The sequence below is a fragment of the Rhinopithecus bieti genome, unplaced genomic scaffold, assembly GCF_001698545.2.
Source record: "Rhinopithecus bieti isolate Rb0 unplaced genomic scaffold, ASM169854v2 scaffold_15769, whole genome shotgun sequence".
NCBI lineage: Eukaryota > Metazoa > Chordata > Mammalia > Primates > Cercopithecidae > Rhinopithecus > Rhinopithecus bieti.
This window is the reverse complement of record NW_016809129.1, coordinates 1,814-25,073: the sequence shown is the minus strand read 5'-3', so window position 1 is coordinate 25,073 and position 23,260 is coordinate 1,814. Positions and strand designations below refer to the sequence as shown.

At 34.0% G+C, this 23,260-nt stretch overlaps 1 protein-coding gene across 1 annotated transcript in view; it reads right to left on the bottom strand.

Annotated features, from left to right (window-relative positions):
- ABCC9 (ATP binding cassette subfamily C member 9) overlaps positions 1 to 16,710 on the bottom strand; it is a 129,440-nt gene extending 112,730 nt beyond the window's left edge. Inside the window, 8 exon segments of the mRNA XM_017888598.1 lie at positions 685 to 725; positions 5,263 to 5,425; positions 7,216 to 7,350; positions 9,643 to 9,798; positions 10,497 to 10,649; positions 12,567 to 12,761; positions 15,223 to 15,465; positions 16,486 to 16,710. Of these exon segments, the coding sequence (XP_017744087.1) occupies positions 685 to 725; positions 5,263 to 5,425; positions 7,216 to 7,350; positions 9,643 to 9,798; positions 10,497 to 10,649; positions 12,567 to 12,761; positions 15,223 to 15,465; positions 16,486 to 16,710 (1,311 nt within the window).
- Between the last annotated feature and the right edge of the window lie 6,550 nt (positions 16,711 to 23,260).

Here is a 23,260-nt window from a genome sequence, read left to right as displayed (position 1 = left end):
GCATTAATACCCAAAGAATACTTATTTACATTTTTTATTGAGACAGGGTATCACTTCATTGCCCAGGCTGGAGTGCAGTAGCATGATCATGGCTCACTGCAGCCTCGACCTCCCCAGGCTCAGGTGATCCTCCCACCTCAGCCTCTCAATGAACTGGGACTACAGGCATGCGCCATCACGCCCAGCTAATTACATTTCTACAAATAATACCAGTTGCCGAGTTTGTCACTTTAGTATGAAATATAATGCAATTATAGGATTTTCTGGTTGATGATCTGGCTCCATCCTGTTGTAAGAATGTCTGGGAACTAGATCATTGAGATTAGAACAGTTAATTCCCAACCACTGTTCATTTTGCAATGTTTGCAAATGTACCAGTGAACATTTGGCAATGTTTTGATTGTTGTAACTGAGGTTGCTACTGGCACCTGGTAGCTAGAAGCCAGGGATGCTGCTAAATGTCCTAACACAGAGGGCAGCCCCTAGAACAAAATTTATTTGGATCAAAATGTCCATAGTGTCTTTATTGAGAAAGTCTGGATTAGAACTCTTGCAACGGAGACGGCAATAGAAGGAAGTCACAGAGGTGAGGTAATATACATTACTACCCACACATTCTTGCTCATAAATCATTTATAAACACCGACTTGGTTTCATTTCTAAAAGCAAGAAAAAGTGTCTTACAGCAAGAACAGCTGCTATGGGAATTGCTGCATTCATGAAGACTGTGGAAAGAAATAAAATGCATTAGTTTTCATTGAACTGTGAAAACATTTTCAGTAACTTTAATCATCTATTATTGCTTTAACTTTCTTTGAAGACAGGAAGAACAAAGAGTATTAAATGTCATTGTGTCTGAAGTCCACAAACACTTCACAGTTAGTATCTACTTGTCTGCAGTTTTATGAGCTCCCATACATTAGTCTTAACCAGTATCTTTTTTTCTTTATTGAATTTTTTTCTTACGAAATGTTAGAATTCATATAAAATCATCCTTTAATGATAAAAATTATTAGAACTTAACAAATGTGTATTCTAGAGAGGGGTTACAGTCTATCTTTTGTTTAGTCCACTAAACTAATTTAAATATGTGAAATCAGGTTATTACACAGATTAAAAACAAGAATTTGATATCACTTCAAGTTCTCTTTCCAGCAGTGATAGTAATATTCATTTATGACCCTTTCAGTTAATAAAATAACTCCATATCCTGGACTCTCTGCGTGTCTAAATATCTCTCCTGGAATATATTTAACTATCATTGGATCAACATGATATGCCTAGTTGAAATAAGAAAAACTCACATTTTAGCCTGAAATACTAGTGTTTGGAAGTAACAGTAAAAATAAAAATCCAAGTTGATGATTTATAGTCAAACAGTCATGAACTATAGAATTTTAGGAACTGAGAAACCAAAGATGAACTGAATTGCTAATAACAGAGCCAGGCAACAGCAGAGTGAGAAGCTAGAATCTAATTATCTTAACAGTAGAGGACTCGGGTTTTAAAAATCTTCTGCTCTCAGGAATTATCCTTACCACTGTACATAGAACAGAATCAGACTGTGCTTTTGCCAGTCCAGATATGACTTAGTTGTCAAACATAGACTCAACAGTACCACGAATCCAAACACTGATCTGAGTTTTGTAATAACACAGATGAGGAGCCACATTTCTGTCTCAATTCTTTCTCTGACTATTGTCACCTTGTTTTATTTTATTTTAAGTTCTGGGATACATGTGCAGGATATGTAGGCTTGTTACATAGATAAACATGTGCAGTGGTGGTTTACTACACATATTAAGCCCAGCATGCATTAGCTACTTTACTCCTCACTGCCCTGCTCATAGGCCCCAGTGTGTGTTGTTCTCCTCCCTGTGTCCCTGTGTTCTCATTATTCAACTCCCACTTATAAGTGAGAACATGTGGTGTTTGGTTTTCTGTTCCTGGGTTAGGATAATGGCTTCCAGCTCCATCCATATCCCTGAAAAGGACATGATCCCATTCCTTTTTATAGTTGCATAGTATTCCCTGGTGTACATGTACCACATTTTCTTTATCCAGGCTGTCACTGACGGACATTTGGGTTGATTCTATGTCTTTGCTATTGTGAATAGTGCTGTAATAAACGTATGCAGCATGTATCTTTAAAATAGAATGACTTACATTCCTTTGGGTATATACTCAGTAATGAGATTGTTGGGTCAAATGATATTTCTGGTTCTAGGTCTTTGAGTAATCACCACACTGGTCTTCCACAATGGTTGAACTAATTTACATTCCCATGAACACTGTAAAAGCGTTCCTATTTCTCCAAAGCCTCACCGGCCTCTGTTGTTTCTTGACTTTTTAATAATTTCCATTCTGACTGGCATGAGATGGTATCTTGTTGTGGTTTTGATTTGCATTTCTCTAATGATTAGTGATGTTGAGCTTTTTTTCATGTTTGTTGGCCACATAAATGTCTTCCTTTGAGAAGTGTCTCTTCATGTCCTTTGCCCATTTTTTAATAGGGTTTTTTTTCTCATAAATTTATTTAAGTTTCTTGTAGATTCTGGATATTAGACGTTTGTCAGATGGATAGATTGCAAAAATGTCTTCCCATTGTGTAGTTTGTTCACTCTGATGATAGTTTCTTTTGCTGTAATGTCACTCTATTTTCTAAGTGTATTCTTTTCTTTTAACCTGCTTTGTAGTAGATGCATATGAAGCACTTGACATAGTGCCTGAGATGGAGTGTGTGCTCAATAAATGTTTGTAGTATTCATTATTTTCTTTAATCTTTACAATCCTACATGGTAGATATTATTACTAGCTCATGTTACAGATTAAGAAACTGAGGCAAGGAGGATATAGGTAATTTTCTAAAGGCCATACTACTACAAAGTGTCAGAGCTAAGATTTATAGCCAGCTCTGTTCAACTCACCACCAAAAAGACTGTACTGAACAAAATAATAAAACTTGAAGTGATCAAACTGGAATTTTGCTCCATTGACTCAAGAATCCCAGCTGCCTATCAAGAACACAGGATAATGTACTTTACCCCTCATTACTTCTTATTGTTCTCCCCTAGGATGGCCTCCTCTACCTTCTCTCCTCTTGGATTTGACTCAAATACCAACCCAACTCTCATCTCTAGAGACACACAAGCTGGATTCTCATCTCACCTCAGCCCTTTAGCAGCTGGATGATTTGAAAGAAGTTCAAGCTACCTAAGTTCTGTATACATCAATCTTTTAATTTCTAAAGTGCAGCTAATAATAAAATCTAGGCCAGGCATGGTGACTCATGCCTGTAGTCCCAGCACTTTGCGAGGCTGAGGCATTTGAGCCCAGCAATTAAAGGCTGCAGCGAGCTAAGTTTGCACTGCTGCACTCTGGCCTGGGTGATAGAGTGAGGCTCTGTCTCAAAAAATATATAAAAATAAATAAATAATAGAATCAAAACCCCTGGGCTGTTGTAATAATTAAATGAGATGGTATATGAAAAACCACTTATGGCAATAGTTTGCTAGGTATACTCTCAATATATCTTTGCTGTTGTTGCTGTCATTATTTCTGGCTGCATCCATCCTTCTTAAGAGAATTTCAGTCCTCTGAAGAGAAAGATGTATATCGAAGGGGTCACCAACTTAGAGTAGTACAATATAAGCAAGTAAATCTTGATCAGCCTGTCTTCTAGCATTTTGACGCCGTGTTAGTGGTGCATTGCTGGAAGATAAAACTCCTTCCAACTTTACGTCTAATACATCAAGCGTTCGGATTAGAATAAAAGAGTTATATAAGCCAAATATTTTCTCTAAATCTATTTCACAAAAGAAATGTTTATAATCTTTAAACTCTAAAGGAGTTTGTAATTCAAGAGGAAACAATATATAAACTTCCCAAATTTTAATTTGCTAAAGGTCTTGGGAGCAACAGAGATGAGCAAAACTGACACATAAATCAAACCAAATATCAGTGGGAGTAGTTTTCCTAAGTTTGTGTAAATTATACTAACATAAACCCTGTTATTCATGAGAATACTCAGAGCCATACTTTGAGGGAAAAAAAAGCAATATTTTTGAAACAGTTGCTTTTACAAGTTAGAGTTGAAGATGAAAGAACTCTGTATTTTGAAATTCTTGAAAATATATTGGAACAAAGGGTTTTATGTGAATGAAGTTGGGCTTCCTTCACCTGAAAATGATATAGTTTTTTCTCCTCAGTTTTCAAAAATGGCTGTATTTTCTTGATAATCTTCAAGAAAATATCAAATCATAAGCTCCCAAGGAGACAAGCTAGAAAGCTGCAAATATTTTAACCCTTTTCCCATGTAGAAAATAAAAGTGTAACTCACTGCCAGTACTCATTTAGTTTTACATAAACACACTCTTTGAGGCTGAAGCAAATCTAATTGATTTTAATGTGAAAATAAAATGTAAAACTGTTCTTGGAGTTATTTCTAAACACAACTAACAAGAGAATTGTCACAATCATCTGAATCATCTATTTAGGAAAAAATCGGATTCATCAAATGAATCTTCGGCCAACGCTGTTCGAGAAAGATGTTAACATCACGCGTAAGAATGCTATGTTTTTAGGATTTGACATTTTTAGCGATTGAGAGAGTTACTATATTTTGTAAACGGACACACCACTACTAAAAACAGAATGCTACAAATAGAATGATGCCTTTTGTTTCCAGAGTCGATATCCTAGAGTGATGCAAAATAATAATAAAAGCAAGATGTTTTGTGGCCAAGTTTTCTCGGCGTAAAAGCTGCAGCCACAAGCGCTACCTGTGAGTATTCTGAGACAAAAGCAAAAAGAGTTAAAGAATCTTTGGGGACAAGAAGATCAATCATAATGTGGTCAAATCAATTTCAGTAAACACATTTTTAGTGAAAACCAACTATTTATCCTAACTGAAATGATACAAGGGTTTTAATCACAGTTACTATTATCATCACTATCTTCATTTTACTGATGAAGAAAACCAAGGATTTCAGTTTGTAGAGTAACATAGTCAAGGGCACACTAGTTGTGAGGAATCAAATCCAGGTCTACTTGACTCTAAACCTGTGCTTACTTTGGTCTTTAATTTAAATGTAAACAGATAGCCTCGTGTGGCTGGCGGCTATTGGACAGCACATGTTTAGAAAATAAATAGGTGTCCTTGAAGAACTAGAATGTTTCACTGATCACAATCTAAACTGAACAGACTGTTGGTTATTCTAGTTGCCCTTAAAGTCGCCTGTTCTTACAGCAACAGCAACTTACTGGAGAGTGATGTATAAAGTGCAAAGGTTTTGAGACTAGACAGTTCTTTCATTCTTGTTTCCTCCACGCTTTTGCAGAAAATGTGTTCCCAGGCATACAATTTCAGAAGTTTGATGCCTTTCAATATTTCATTTGTTTTCTTCAGTCTCTCAGTGGAATAATCCTATAAAACAAAGAAAGAAAAATAATACTAGTTGCATCCAAGTGAATCAGAAAGGCAGGACCATGTAATGGACGGGGATTGAGGAGATTTCTGACTGGTCATGTCACTCACTAATTAGGTTGTGAAATTCCCAGGAGAAGCAGTTAAGCCCTTTGTGCTTCATGAAATAAAGAGTTTAGTGAGATGGCCTCAACATTTCTTTCCACCTAAAAACATGTATGTCTCTGTTGCTGTGGTTTACATAAAAGCTAAAAACAATTTTCTAAAGTTTCACATGATTTCCTTGAATCATGTCTGCAGATAATATAGACATAAATTTAAATAATTAATAAGGAGACTTATAATGACTCCTAACATCTAACTTATTGTCTTCTCCAGTCAACTCTATCACTCATACTTACGGGAAGAAAAATAATAAATTTAAGAAAAGTTAGTGGGTTTCTTATTTGAAAATATGAGGGTACAGTGTTATGTGCATTCATATTTCATCTTCATAATTCAGTTATTGAAACTAAGCCTATTATCTTAGCTATCAAGAAATTTCCACATACTTCTTTGTAAGCTCTTGGTTAAAGCCTAATTTAGATTCACTTATAACTTGCAATAATTGTAGAGAGATTTGTAGCAGATACAAAAGCTTCAATTTAGCCAGCTGTTTTCAGCTTCCTTTATCACCACATGTTATACTAGAATTACTAACAAAGTACAATGTGACTAATTAGCTAACAAAGGGGGCAGTAGAGTGGTCAAAAGACAGATAAGAGAAAGCAAAAGTAGCAAACAGCCTGGTTTTTGTTCAACGTTTTGTCTTTACAGGGTCTTAAATGCCTATCAAATGATTGTTCAATGAGTAAATGATTATGGTATGAATAGCTAAACGAAAGACAGATGTTTAGGACTCATCATGTCTCTCTTAAGCTGCTCTTCCACACCTTTCTGTATTTGTGTGCTGGAATAAAAAGGATAGATGGCTCAGACGGAAATAATGAGTAACCTACCTAAAGCAGCAGAAAAACAAGTGATAAAAATCGCTTGCGTGACATACAACTCGCTTGTCACAGTAGAAACACGAACTTGAGAAACAATCCCGTCAGTGGCAGCGTCTCTACATTTTATGCCTGATTTACAGACAGCCTGGCTCATATTTAATCAAACTTTATTTGTAAACATGCTGTCAACAATTTTATTATTTGCAAATATTTCCCTATAAACAGCAAATTCATGCTCAAATAAAATGATTTCATGGCAAATTGAAGCCAGAAACGGTCAGTAACTGGGCTTTTTCTTGCTTGCCAAGTTGACCAGAAACATATTCAGCAAGAGCAGCTGCCACTGAAACATGTCAGTGTGACCCCACAGATCTTCACATGGTTTGAGTCTACCCTAGGGAAGAATAATTTCAGAAGCAGCAAACTTGACCCTTCCCTTGTGCCTTGATCCATTTCTTACACGTCAATAACTGACATTCAGTAGCCTCAAAGTATGCTTAAGAGGATTCTTTAGACAAGTGATCTAAGAAGACTGAAAGCCTTATCACCTCATGGTACTTTAAAACATCAGGAACTGTGATTCTAGTATTTCGAGTCTACGATCATCAAGTTTTGAATTTCCAATCCACTTTTAAGAATTGTTTTTGTAACATGGAAAATACACATTTGCTGCCGAAGAACTGAAGTGAAATATAATTGTTTCCAAATTTTCTTGAGTGGCATGTATTAATTTCCTACATTATAAAATTAAAACAGCATTTCTCGATTTTTGTATTTAAATTTCCAAAAGATGTTACTTACAAGTGTACTTTTCTGAGCCTCTGCCAACTTCGTAGCAATAAAGTACTGAATTGGCGCAAGGAGCACAATGACAGCTGCACCAACCAATGCACTTGATCCAAGTAAATTATAGAGCAGAATCACGCCCATTATGATCTAGAGAGAAAAACACACGGAAAAGGGAAAATGAATGGGGGTGTGGGAGCCATTGTATGAAAGGAAATAATTTTTAGTGTAATTGTAGTATTTCTTAATTATTGTATTAAGTTTATTTGGAAGTCAATGGTATTAAGGTTCTCCAGAGGGACAGAATTAACCATCAAGTCAACCCAACTGTGACAGTTGGGTTTTACTCTGATTTATTTGGGGAAGGCTAAGTGCTAGGAATGTATTTTTAGTACGATAATCTGTACAACTGATGTCAAACCAATTTATTGCATGAAGTTGCAAAGTGGTCCCATGACGTTTTTGAGCTTCTAAAGTAGTCTTCAAATTTTTAAAAGGGCATAAATTTTTTCTTGAAAATGCTGTCACCCACCATAAATTTGATATTCTATATTCTCTTGGAATTGTACTAGCTTTTCAAGGCTGAGAGGATGAAAAACAGCGGGCAGCATCATGTGAGTAGAGGGTGGTTGTCCGGGGGCTAAAAGAGAATGAGCTGAGCTCCTCACCTCCTTATGACTCCAGACGTCACTTACTGACAAGAAGACTGGGGGTAACTAAAACTGGTAAAAAGCTAAAGTTGGTGCCCTGTCTTATTATACTTCTCTTTCCCCAAACCAAGGGCAAAACCATTCAGACCTATCTTCTCTGGTTTGCTATTGTCTTCTTTTTCCTTTAAAACTCAGAATTTACCCCTGCTTTCCTATCCTCTCTCTCTCTGATTTATCACTGCTCAAAACATCAATTAATGAACTGTATCCATGCAGTTCAAGTATGTAATTTATGCCTATATGCTAATGGTAATAGCTTAATAGCAGCTTTCTGGGGGCAATGTCACATTTACTGCCTAGCTAATTAGGTAGTTTGGGAAATCCAATAAAAACAAAAAATTCCTTAAGGTCATCCATGATGCAATCATTCAGAGATTTTTGGTGCACTTGAAATAATACCACCTAGGCAGCTACCTAATCCACCTTTATATAAGTACATTTTGATAAAATGAGACAAAGTACATCTTAAATCCTACTCTGTGCCAAGCACTGTGCATACTACACACTTTTATTTGCCTTGGTTTTCTATTAAAAAATGAAAAGGCAAGCAATAAGTTAAAAATTAGCATCTTCTTTATTACTTTATGCACTTTAATAAATGTGAGACACAGGGACTTAGATGACAGATTGTATCAAATAAGATCTAGTGCTTGAGCTTCATCTACAGAATGCAACACTTGAGATAATTAAAAATGTCCAGCTTATACAGAAAACCTGAGTATATTTCTTTTTTTTTTTTTTTTTTTTTTCTTTTTTTTTTTTTTTCTTTTTTGAGATGGATTCTTGCTCTGTCTCCCAGGCTAGAGTGCAATGGCGCAATTTCGGCTCACTGCAATCTCCGCCTCCCAGGTTCAAGCGATTCTCCTGCCTCAGCCTCCCGAGTAGCTGGGATTATAGGCATACGCCACCACATCCAGCTAATTTTTTGTATTTTCAGTAGAGACTTGGTTTCTCCATGTTGCTCAGGCTGGTCTCCAACTCCCAACCTTAGGTGATCCTCCCACCTTGGCCTCCCAAAGTGCTGGGATTACAGGTGCGAGCCACTGCACCTGGCCTAAAAACTGAGTATATTTCTTTTGCCATTTTTAGCTAATTAGGGGAAGAAGAAAACATGTGTCTTTAACTAAAATGTTATTTTACATAGGAAATAGCTAAATAGCACTCCAGTTTGTCACTGTTCCTACCGTTTTATACAGTTTGCCATTCTGCAATATACTAACTATTGAAACTATGGGATTGATTAAAGCAATTGCTCTCGTTTAGAAATGCTATAAGAGAGCTTGCCAAAATAAAAGGGGTCAAACCATGGCTCTGTGACTTACATGAATCGAGGCGATAATACTAACAACTAACAATTACTGGATTCCCAGGAAATGCTGAGCACTCGCTAGATGCTATAGACCTATTAACCGATTTAACCTTGACAATTCCCACAACTGTACGAGAAAGATACTATTATTATTCTCATTTACAGTTCAGAAAACTAGGGCTTTGAGGAGTTAAGCCCTTGTGTAAATGAGGGGCAGGGCAGATATTTGAACCCAAGCAGTATAATTTCTAATTTCTCTTTCTTAACCTATGCTATAACATTTCTGAGTCTCAGCTTCCTTTTCTATAAAAGAGTGTAATATTTGCACATTCAAAAACTAGCCACCTTTTATGGAGCTAAATGCGTTACTGTTCTTTTTATTTCCTCTGCAAACAAAAATCATACTTATATTGATCTACCTACCTGAACAGGCATAGCCCATAGATTGGGACACAGGAACAAAAACCACATGAGTTGATTAGTTTCAATGGCAACTAAGTTGTTGATCTGTCCCAGAGTCATCTCCCCCATGGATAAGTTAGACGTAGAGAGCCTAAGGATTTTATTATAAATCATGGCCTACCAAAAAAAAAAAAAAAAAAAAAAAAAAAAAAAAAGCTTACGTTTAAAACTCACACTATGATTATTTTCATTGAAAATAAATAACAAACATTTAATTTTTTTTGAAAAAAAAAGAAAAGAAAAATTCTATAAGGTCATCTTCTTAAATCGACCACTACAGTTATTTCTATTTCAGTATACTTACTTCAACAAAATACGGACTTNAAAAAGAGTACATAAAGCTCTACGTTTAAAACTGACACTATGATTATTTTCATTGAAAATAAATAACAAACATTTAATTTTTTTTGAAAAAAAAAGAAAAGAAAAATTCTATAAGGTCATCTTCTTAAATCGACCACTACAGTTATTTCTATTTCAGTATACTTACTTCAACAAAATACGGACTTATTTTTTCTAGTGATATGGTAAAAATATGCATTAAACTTTAAGCATAAGCTCTAGAACAAACAGAAAAATGCAAGTAATTGTAAGATTTCAAAAAATTTTTCTTCACATTATTTTAAAGTTATTTTAATTCAACAGGTTTATTAATTAGCTGTGTTTCTTTCATTAAGTAGATCATAGAAACGTTGTTGTTGTAATACCAAAATGAAAATGGAATGAAGAAAGAAAACTGAAGCTATTATTATTCTTATCACTGAATGGGATATAGCATTCTTAGGAAACAAATACTATTCACAGCCTTTACATACCAGCAGAGCTCCACGGAGGTTAATGCCAGTCTCTATGGTTACATAGTAGGAAGCCTGCAAAAATGTCCTTTGCAGAATAAGAGCCAAGAAGAGAAGAACTGCTAGAACATAAGCGTTTTCAAGAAATTCCTTTGATGAAAGGGTTTCTGAAATCTTGTCCCAAAAGAAAAAAATGTGACAAATTAAAACTCATCTTTTCATAGACCAGGTGTACAGTTTGCATTTACTATAAGATGCATAATATTTAAATATAAAAATTCAATGTATGTGTAATACAGCAGTGAAATACAATGCAAACCAGTGAAATACAATACAAATCCATAAAATCCCTGATTAATGAGTGACGGAAATGCCTAATTGAAGAAAAAAAGGTAAAACATATTTAAAAAAATTAGAATGCATTTCCTGCAAAGGTATATCCAACTTTAGTAAAATGGTAAGCAGTAAATAAAAAGGCAAGTTAGTTTACACTCTAATTTGGAAGTAGAAGCTACAAAATTGATAGCTGGTCAGCAAGACCAATGGAACAAATATACAATTTTGGTAGCCTTATTAGTTTAAAATAATTCTACTCAGTTGCCTTTTTCTGATTTTCAGATATCTTAATTTATACTAATAAAATAAATAGCAAATTGTAAAATAGGTAATTTGTCTATATCACCTATGCAACACTACCAGTAACAAAACATGACTTACAAAATTTTGTTTTAGTAGGAATATGACTGAATTCAGCCTAAGGATATCCAAAATTGATTTTTGTTTGTAACAATAGCATATGGTAACTTGTTTGTTAAAAAAGAAGGAAAGATAACATTTAACTAAGTACATTATATCAGTTTGGACACTCTTTATTTTCTATGATTTAGACCTAGTAGAATTTTACTTCTGGTCCCTTCCTCTTTTTTCGTGGGAATATATACAAATGTATAAGTCCTATTCCTTCTCAGCAAAACATCGGACTGATATGTGCAAGGGAGAAGGGTAATGGATAAACTCTGTGGAATTTAGATATCTGTATGTAATCAGGCTAGTAGAGACAAAACATCACCAAAGTGTATTAGTGGTGAAAATACCTGGTTCATTTCAATTATAATTGAACACTAATGTGTGCAAGGATCTGGGCTAAGCATTGTGAACACAAATATGAATGGCTCACCGTAATTGTTTCATAAGCTTACAACCTAGGTAGATAAGCATATCTCTAAGTAATAGGCTTCAGTAAGTGCCAACATAAAAAGAGTGTGTTAAGGGACTGTCAACGGGGTCAAATTCCAACTAGGACAATCAGAAAAGGCCTCACTGAAGAGGCAACATTTAATGTCAGTTCTCATATTGCATAACATTTTAATAGGTGATGGAAAGATGGCAGGAAATCACATTGAGAGAATAGAAAAGGAAAATGGATTCGTCTGGCGATAGTTTTCATCTGTGGAACTACGAAAATCAATGCTTATCTTGGAAAGAAACTAGGAAGTTCACAATGCAGTCTTTATTAAAATAGAAAATAAAATTATGTATTTATGATAGTAAACACATAGTATTTTATACTATTAGCCCCAATATAATAACATAATATCTAATAAAATATCACAATGTGACTTGCCCTGATCATTGTGAAACAGGGTGGTGGTTTTTATTATATAAGAAAAGAGAAATGTACAATATTACAAACCACATTTCTAGTGTTATTGGTCATAGGCCTCTAAAGAAGTGACTCAGCCAGCTCTCATGTAAAAAAATTCTTTAAAGGATTGCTATAAAAATTAAATAAAACAATCAATGTGCAATTTCTACACAAAATTTCTGGCACACAGTAAATGCTTGTTGAATGTTTACAGGCTCTGAATCTGAGAAATAATTCTGTTTGGCAGATTCATTCAATGAATAAATACATAAACACGTGATTTTTTTCTAAAAGGAAAATTACTGTTTTCTTTCCTTTAAAAAGCATTCAATTCTCTGAAAAAAAGAGCCTATTTGAACAACTCATAAAACTGCATTAATAAAAAGTGACAATTACAATGAAATCCACCAATAATATGTTTCCTTTGAAAAGCACCAGGAACTTACTCCAGTTGTGTTGTTTGTCCTATTCTGGGTTTCATTCACACGCTGAACTATTCCAGAAATACAAAGAGGTCCAGCAAAACCCAGTAAGTCAGCCAGATAGCGGAATGTGCTACTAAGTAGAATTGGTCGCCCAAAAGCTCTGTACATTGCAAGCCATATAGATGGAGTCCGATTTGGATGATCTGCAACTTTTTTCTGGAAAAAAAAGAAAAAAAAAAAAACAGATGTAACAAAATAAAACTGCTTAGAGCAGTAACTAATCTCAAGTATGGAAATTCCTTCTTATACTTCAAAATATTTTAAGGGTTTAAAATTGATGTTAATGTGTGCCTTTCAACACAGCATGCATAATTCTGTATCCTTGCCTTCTATGCAAATAGTAGCTACTGAATGCATTTTAATAAAATAGAATGAGAAGTAAACAAGACAGTTTTTCTAAGACTCTGTATTATTTTAGTTATCAAAGGATGACACAGGATCCTTAAAGCCTAATTCATTTTCACTTTTCTTTGATTTGGTAAATGTATATTTGTCATGAAAACTGCCAAATAACATTACATAGCAAGCAAAAGAGTAAAGCACAAAGATCGAGGTTACAGGCAGACTGGTCAAGATTTCTGGAGTTACTAGATTACCACAGGTTTGCCTATCCGATGATTGCAAACTAAACAAAACAGATTATCCCAATTTCAAGTTGTTTCTTCTCCATGGTATTTCTTATCTCCCTGAATGGTAGTCAATACTTTAAAAAATTATGGTAGATTTGTGTTTCCTAGGTATTCCTCAAAGACATGCAAAATGAAGAACATCATTTATACTTAAGTCAACTCGGCTTCACACAGCTACAGTTGTTTGTTGTAAATACAATTTTAAGAACTGAGCAATCATCGTAATTAAAACTTAGGGAGGAGGTAGATAAAGTTTTTTCACTGTGAGAAGGAAGTCAACTCACTGGAGTAGAGTTCAACTACGTTCCCAATGCAACCCCCTGTTAAAATAAATGGTTTGTTTTCCAAAGTTTATGTAGACATTAACACACCAAGTTCAAGCTAATCTCTCTTGTAAAGAGAACTCAGAAAAATTAAGCTATGCTTAGGCAAGACTGCAAACATCTTTACTTTAGCAGTTTTAAAAATTTTATGCAATACTTTTCCCAGAGGTGAAACCAGAGAAATGACTCAGATTCATTTGTTGTAACCTTTTCCTGCCATTTAATCTCATAACACGTATTTCTGACACAAAACGGAGATTATTTTCATCATTTACCATAAATGCTTTGTTGATCTTGATTGAGAACAGCCAAAAACTCGTGAGCTGTTTTACCATACTCTATTTCCTTCCAGTGTGGTTGAGAATCCTAATATTTTAAATGGCAATGATATTTGCAGATGATTGCAATAGAAAACACACCTACCACTGCGGGTAGCATGCGTGACTATTTAGAATGATAAAAGACAAAATGAAAACACTCAAAGACTCTCATCTTTAAATTTGTTAAAACAACAATGAATACTTAGGAAAAGTGCCAGAGGAAGCCAATTTTGGCAGTCACATAGGACGATACGTGGAAGAGGCAGACAATGTCCTTTTATTTAATTTAGTCTCCCATTTGGAACTATAGAAGCTACATTTTAGTCAGTAATTAATATAAGGCTTTAAATTTCTTAAAATTGATTATTAGTTGGTATCTATTTGACCTCTTTATATAACAAACTTATGCTTGTGAAAAGACAATACCAAAAATTTCATGAGTTATTAATATTATATGGTAATGGATTAGTTGTACATGATCATTGAACTTAATTCTTACTTTCCACTTGGTGATATGTCCCACAGAAAAGATAGTACTCACTCTATCCTTCCTCATGTACTAATTGAGCAAGTAATAAAAGTATACTTCATTGGCTCTTCCAGTCTTCCAGCCCCAATTAACATGATTCAAAAGTACAGAGGAAAACAGATGAAGGAAATCTGCTTCTCCTTTACCATAGATATGATTTAAGCTTTGTGTCATTTTATTTTTTATTTTTTATTTTATTTTATTTATTTATTTTTTTTAGACAGAATTTCACTCTTGTTGCCCAGGCTGGAGTGCAGTGGTGCGATCTCGGCTTGCCACAACTTCCACCTCCCGGGTTCAAGCAATTCTCCTGCCTCAGCCTCCCAAGTAGCTGGAATTACAGGCATGTGCCACCATGCCCAGCTAATTTTTGTATTTTTAGTAGAGATGGGGTTTCTCCATGTTGGTCAGGCTGGTCTCAAACTCCTGAGCTTAAGTGATCCACCCGCCTCGGCCTCCTAAAGTGTTGGGACTACAGGCGTGAGCCATTGCGCCTGGCCTAAACTTTGTGTCTTTATATATATATGAGTGTGTATATATATGTGGGTATATATGTGTGTATATATGTGTGTGTGTGTATATGTATGTATGTGTATATATGTATGTATATATGTATATATGTGTATACATGTATATGTGTGTATATGTGTGTGTGTGTATGTATATATATATATTTTTTGAGATGGAGTCTTGCTCTGTCACCCAGGCTGGACTGCAGTGGCCCAATCTCGGCTCACTGCAAGCTCTGCCTCCTGGGTTCATGCCAATAGGACCATTCTCTGTAATTAAGCACATAGAAGACAGATGCTAAATTACCTTTTGTTCTTCATATGCATCTTTCAGGCAAACATAATTTGTTACTGCTCTCATTGCTATTGGCAATTTTCCAATTGCCTTCAGATCAATAGGCTTTTTATGAGCAGTTATAATAAGTGTGTTCATCCACCAGTATGTTGCTTTTGACAGCAAATTCACAAATGGTTGAAGAAATCTCACTCCCAGATCCTGGAGGTCTTCAGGAGGCTTTACTTTCTGAGGATTCATGAAGAATACGTATCTCTGTGGCAAGAAAAATTCCACAGTTTAACAATTAGTCCAATTATTTTCCACATATTAAAAGTAAAATTTCAACCTTTTCTACATTTTCATTTGACCAAAATTTATATTTTAAAGCCTCCTTCCATCCCTTTCTGAAATATTCTTTGAGATACTTCCTTCTGTTGTGACTAGACTAACTAGTTAATGCCAGAATTTTGCATGTAATCCTCTTGGGGTCAATTCTGAAAGATCAGTTAACCTTTTAAAAGATAGTTTTTACTAAGAGTCAATGTTTCATGATATCCTATGATAGGGGTCAACCAAATGAAGGTTTTTACATTGTTTAGATATTAAAATGTGTTAACACCATTATTGAGTCTCTTGATCTATGGTTTCCTGATGTTAACTGACTACTCTCCACATTCATTGCAGCATATATCTTTCTACTCACTGATCAAGTTCAAAGTTCTCTGATAAAAAATGAGTACTGGAAAATCTCTCTCTAGTATCTCACACAACATAACTGACAGTATTAAGTGGTGAAAAGTATAATCGATTTGCAATTACAAACCAGGTATGGGTCTTGACCATATTACTTTGGATATATAACCAAAGCTATCTCTACATGTTTCTTCATCAGTGAAATGGGCAAACTGGATTACACTGTTTTCTTTTCAGTTTTAAATTTCTGAGAATGCAATATTTTGCTTAACCCAGGGGTGCTTTGAGACCAATCATGGATGATAGAACTTTCTCCTCAAAACAATTTCTTCTGTAATATAAACTGAGCATAATATCTGACACATAGCAGGCATTTGATCAATCAAGATTTGTGAATGAATAAATAGTTTCTAGGGTCACACTGAGATTTCTGAAACATTGATGGCCTGAATTTAGTGATTAGTTCAACTTTATTTTTATATTATATAAATCAAATACATGTATTCATCCTTGTAAATACTAATGATTTCTGGCTAACTGTAATCTTTTATATTGGGGTCTTGAATCCAAATAACTAAACAAAAGCCATTAGCTACATACCCTGACTCGAATGACGTTGATCTCCACAGCCATCAAGAGCCCATTCAAGATGACCATCATGCCTGTGATGCAGAAACGCAGGTTTGATATGTCCAAACCAGACTGACAGTATTTAACCAATTTTATTGTTTTGGTAATAAAAGCCATTACCCAATACAGGAATAGGGCTGAAAAGAAAAAGACAAAAAGAGAAAGATGCAATCTTTTCTTAAACTTCACTAGCATTTGAATGTAATTATGACGCTTTTAAATAACAAAGGCAATTTTATGTACGATATTTCCACATGGTTTTACTTGGTAAGAAAACAACATATATGATTTAGTGTACTTCTAGAGTTTTGAATTGAAGGAGTAATAAGTTCAAAATGTTGAGTGCTTCCACCCTGACCATACACAATAGATGGGAGGACGTAAAGAGATATATAATAGGATAAACTAGATTCTTCAAAATGTACCTGTAAGTCTATAAATTTTAAAAAGCAGCTTTATCTTCTGGTCTTGTTTTCAAAGAGCCTTAATTATATGAATAATTCACAAGTTGGTATCTGTGTAACCGACATCATAGGTGTGTTGCAAACCCAAGGATATGTTTCATGATATTATCCTGGAATTATCATGGAATTCATGTATCTGTGTAATTGAGTTTATGCCTGACAGATTCTTATTCAAGTAGTAAGTGACTTTTCTTAATCAAATGGTTTAAAACACCACGCCCATTCACATAGCACAAAGAACAATGATCCTATAGAGCAAACTGAGAGGTCAAGTACTCGGATCAGAAAAGTGAGGATTACACTGCCACAGAACTACAACCAACATTTTGCAGCCGATATGAGATAGAAGCAGAGACTTTCCTAGAAATATTTTGGCAAGGATACAATCTACTTTGCACTTTGAATAAATGTCAGTACAAATGAATATGGTCTAAGAAAGAAGAAATCTAAGACACATGTAAGACAATCCAGCTTGGACAACATTTATCAGAACCAGAAAAGTTAAGTGATCACTTCATTAGTGAGAAATACTGAACATTGGCATATGAACTCGATGTATATCTTCTTTTAGCTTAAATGTAGAGTCAGAATGGATTCATTAAAAAAAAAGACCAAATTATGTGCTATCTAAAGAGATTCACCTTAAGTATTAGAAAGAGTAGATTAAAAATAAGTAGATGGGAAAGATACACAATTAAAGCAATTAAGCATAAGAAACTTGGAGTGGTTATATTAATATAAAACAAAGCCAACTTCAAGACAATTATTATCGGAAATAAAAAAGACTTTTAATAATAATAAAAGGGTCCAGATTTTAGAAAGATACACTTAAAAATAGGAACATGACCAATGAAGATTTAGAAGATGTATTAGAACACTATAAAACACACCTCATACTATTTGATATTTATAAAACTATTTGAGATTTGGTACTCTAAAAATACTTCTAACATCTTCAGATTATACCTTCTTATTAACTGAATATGGTACTGGTATAAATTATATGTTTAGTCAGAAAACAAAGAGAAATGAATTTGAAATAACAGAAATCATATAGAGTATATTTTCTGACCACAATAAAATTAAACTTAAAAAATCAAGAACAGTCAGACTATTGATTTTCTATTGCTACTTAACAAACTATAACAAACTGAGCAGCTTAAAACTGCACACATTTATTATCTCGCAGTTTCTAGGATTCAGGACTTTGAGTCAGGGTCAATTGGGTTCTCTATTCCAGGCTCTCATGAGGCTGGGTTCTCTGCTCCAGGTTCTCACCAGGTTCTAGGTATTGACTGGGTCTGCTGGCTCAATAAAGACTCTACTGATTTGAGACCTTCCTCCATGCCATACGCTATTGGCTAGAACCCAGGCACAGGTCCTACTCACACTCAAGGCAACAGAGTCATAAAGGGCAGGAACATCAGGCACAGAGATAAGGAAGTAACCTTTGATCTTTTCATGCAGTAAGATATCTAAAAGTTTCTAAATATTTGGAAATTAAACAACACATTACTAATAATCCACATGTTAAAGAAGAAATCACTAAAGAAGTCAGATAATATTAAAATACATTAACTACAATAAAAGTACTACATATTTAAAATTCAAGAAGTACAACTAAAATAAGACTCAGAGGAAAATTTATAGGTTTACATATTCATTTTACAATATAAGGTTTGAAAATGCATATTGACCTTAGAAGCTCAGGAAAGAAAAAAAGGACCAAAAAAGATGAAAACAGTAGAGATGAATAGAAAGCAATAAAATAGAAAAATGAACAATTGATAAAATGAACAAACTCAATGTCATTCTTTGAAAAGACTAATACAATTGATAAGTCCCTAACTAGACAGTTCAAGAAAAGAAGAACACAAAAACCAATACTAGGAATGAAGGAGGCACTATCCCTACATACCCTACATACTTTAAAAGGAGAATCAGGAAATATCATGAATAACATTGTGACAATGTATCCAAAAACTTACATGAAATGGAAAATTACTTAAAATGTACCTTATGAAAACTAACATAAAAGAAGTAGATACTCTGAAAAGTCTATATAGTCACTAAGGAAATTAGACAACATATTTACTAAATTATAATAAAATTTAGACCTAAAATTTTACTAGATATAAAAAAGTATTAGATATAACACTTTGTCTAATACAGATATAATTTTATAATTTTAAATCCTCCCTTAGTCCAAATCCCAGGTCCAGACGACTTCACTAGTGATTTCTATTCAACATTTAAGAAAGAGATAAAATTAACCTTATAAAAGTCTTTCAGAAAATAGAAAACACTTTCCAATTCATTTTATGAAGGCAGTTTAATGCAGCATGTATAAGCCTGAAAAAAGGAATTACAAGAAAATAACAGATGAATATTCTTCATTGCATAGATGTAAAAAGCTTTAACAAATAAAATATAGTGATACCAAGCTGGCATAATATATTATGACTATGTGTGGTTCTTCTCAGAAATGCATTGTTACTTTATTTGAAAAATAGATCAATGCAATTTAGCACACTAACAGAAATACAATTTTCCTAATGGATATAGGAAAAAAACTTTAATGAAATTCAACACCCATTCAAGACTTTAATCACACCCTGAGTAAACTTTAAATAAAAGAAAACTTACTAGGCAAATAAAGGTTCGCCGTGAAAAACCTATAACCAACATTACAATTAATTATGAAAGACTGACCATTTTCCCCTAAAATCAGGAACCAGACAGGATTTCAGTCTTATGTCTATTTGGCATTTTACTGGACATCTTAGCTATAGCAATATGACAAGAAAAAAAAGAAAAAAGAAAAAAGAAGGCATAAAGAAGGCTGAAAAAAAAATAGGTGTCTCTATTTGCAGATAGCATGTTTGTTTACACAGAAGATTTTAGGAAATGTACAAAGCAATAACTAAAAGTAATAAGTGAATTTCTAAGACTGCAAGATACAAAGTCAATATAGAAAATCATTTTATTTTATTTTATTCTTTATTTGTAGGTATATATTTATGGGTTACATGAAATGTTTTGATACAGGTATGCAATGAGTAATAATCACATCAGAGAAAATATGGCATTGATCATCTCAAGCATTTATCTTTTCTGTTAAAAAGAATCCAATTGTACCCATTTAGTTCTTTTTAAATGTACAACTAAATTATTATTGACTGTAGTCACCCTGTTGTGCTATCAAATACTAGGTCTTATTCATTCTTCCTAATTTTTGTCTCCATTAAACATCCCCATTGGCCCCTCCCAGCACCCCACTACCCTTCCAAGTCTCTGGTATCCATCTTTTTACTCTCTGTCCCCATGAGTACAATTGTTTTGATTTTTTGCTCCCACAAATAAGTGAAAATATGAGACGTCTGTCTTTCTGTGCCTGTCTTATTTCACTTAAACAATGACCTCAAGTTCCCTCCATGTGGATACAAATGATAGGATCTTATTCTTATTTTATGGCTAAATAGTACTCCATTGTGGTATATGTACCACAGTTTCTTTATCCATTCGTCTGTTTATGGACACTTAGGTTGCTTCAAAATCTTAGCTATTGTGAACAGTGTTGCAATAAACATGGGAGTGCAGATATCTATTCAATATACTGATTTCCTTTCTTTTGGGTATGTACCTAGGAGTGGGGTTGCTGAATTGTATGGTGGCTCAACTTTTTGTTTTTTAAGGAACCTCCAAACTGTTCTTCATAGTGGTTGTACTAATTTACGTTTTCACCAATAGTGTACAAGGATTTTCTTTTCTCCTCATTCTTGCCAGCGTTACTTATTGCCTGACTTTTGTATACAAGCCATTTTAACTGGAGTGAGATGATATTTCATTGTAGTTTTGATATACATTTCTCCAATGGTCAGTGATATTGAGTACCTTTTCATATACCTGTTTGCCATTTGTATGTCTTCTTTTGACAAATATCTATTCAGATATTTTGCCCATTTTTTATTGGATTGTTAGTTTTTGTTCCTGTAGAGTTGTTTGAGCTCCTTATATATTCTGTTCATTAATCCCTTGTCAGACAGGCAGTTTGCAAATATTTTCTCCCATTCTGTAGATTGTCTCTTCACTTTGTTGACTTCTCCCTTTGCTGTGCAGAAGCTTTTTAACTTGATGTGATCCCATTTCTTCATTCTTGCTTTGGTTGACTGTGCTTGAGGGGTATTGCTCAAGAAATCTTTGCCCAGTCCAATGTCCTGGAGAGTTTCCTAATATTTTCTTGTAGTAGTTTCATAGTTTGAGGTTTTAGATTTAAGTCTTTAATCTATTTTGATTTTGGTTTTGTACGTGGTGAGAGACAAGGGTCTAGTTTTGTTCTTCTGCATATGGATATCCAGTTTTTCCAGAACCATTCACTGAAGCGACTGTCCTTTCTCCAGTGTATGTTCTTAGCGCTTTTTCAAAAATAACTTCACGATAGATGTATGGATTTATCTCTGGATTCTATATTCTGTTCCATTTCTCTATGTGTCGGTTTTTATGCCAGTACGATGCCATTTTGATTACTACTTCTCTGTAGTATGAAATCAGGTAATGTGATTCCTCCATTTTTGTACTATTTGCTTAGGATAGCTTTGACTATTCTAGGTCTTTTGTGGCTGCCTATAAATTTTAGAAGTTTTTTTCTATTTCTGTGAAAAATGTCATTTGTATTTTGACAGGGATTGCATTAAATCTGTAGATTGCTTTGAGTAGTAAGGGCATTTTAACAGTGCCATTTGTATGTCTTCTTTTGACAAATGTCTATTCAGATCTTTTGCCCTTTTTTTGTTGGATTATTAGTTTTTTTCCTATAGAGTTATTTGCATCCTATAGAGTTGTTTTACTCAATATTTAATTGCATTTCACATAAAGGAAGAAACAACTGAAAAATGAAATATGAAATAAATTTCACATGCAATAAAAGAAGGAAAACAAAGAAAAATACTTGAAATAAAGTTAACAAAACATGAAAGACCTCTACACTGAAAACTACAAAACATTGCAAAGGGAAACAAAAGACCTAAATAAATGAAGAATGCATTGTGAAACTCAATAGTGTGAAGATGCCAATTATGTCCCAAATTGTTTTATAAATTCGATGCAATCCCCATAATGGTCCCATAATGTTTTTTTTTTTTTTTTTTTGGAGAAATTGTAAACCTGATTCTAAACTGTATATAGAAACCCAAAAGAACTAGAATAGCCAAAGCAAACTTCGGAGAAAAACAAAGAAAATGCTGTGTGACTTGTAATTTATGACTTCAAGAACTCCAAAGCAAGAGAAAACGTTAGTGGCATAAAAATTTATGAATACATCAAAGAAACAGTAAATAGAGCCAAAATAGATTAAACAGTCATTTGATTTAATTTTTTTTTTTTTACAGAAGTGCCAATGCAATCTTGTGAGAAACGGAAAGTCTATCCCACAAATGATGCTAGAACACATTGATAATCACTTGGAAAAAAAAAAGAAGAACTTTGACACCTACCTTACATCATACACACAATTAATTTAAAATGAATCATAGTCCTAAAAATAAAAATGGAAACCATAAAACATCTAAAAGCAAACAGGAGAATAGGAGGAAAACATATTTAGAGGCAAGACAAAGATGTCTTAAGACACAGAAAGCAGTAACTAAGGACTAGAAGAAATGATAAATTATACTATATCAAAGTTAAAAATCTTCTGCTCATTAAAAGACCCTATTAAATAAATGAATACGTATGCCACAGACTAGAAGGAAAACATTCTCAAAACATGTAACTGATGACTTACTAATATCTAGTATGTGCAAAATATTCCTACAACTCTATAATAAAAGTGCAACCCAATGAAACATGGGCAAAAGATATGAATAGCCACATCCCAAAGATAAAAAATGGCCAATAAACTCATCAAAAAGTGTTCAACATAATTAGCCATCAGATAAATGCAAATTAAAACCACAATGTGTTACCAGTAAACACCCACTAGCATGACTAAATTAGAAAGACCAAGATCACCAAATGATGAACATGTGGAACTGGAACTCCTACACCTTGTTAGTGAGTATAAAAAACGATACAACCATTTTGGGAAAAGATGTCAGTTTCTTAAAATATGAACATTTACCCACTTATCCTATGACCCACAGATTTCACTCTTAGGTATTTACCTAAGAGAAACAAATGCATATAGCCACAAAATGCTCGTTAAGAATGTTGATAGCAGCTTTTATTCTCATGATGGCTAAAACCTGGAAATAGTACAGATGTAGACATTAACAAGGGATTGA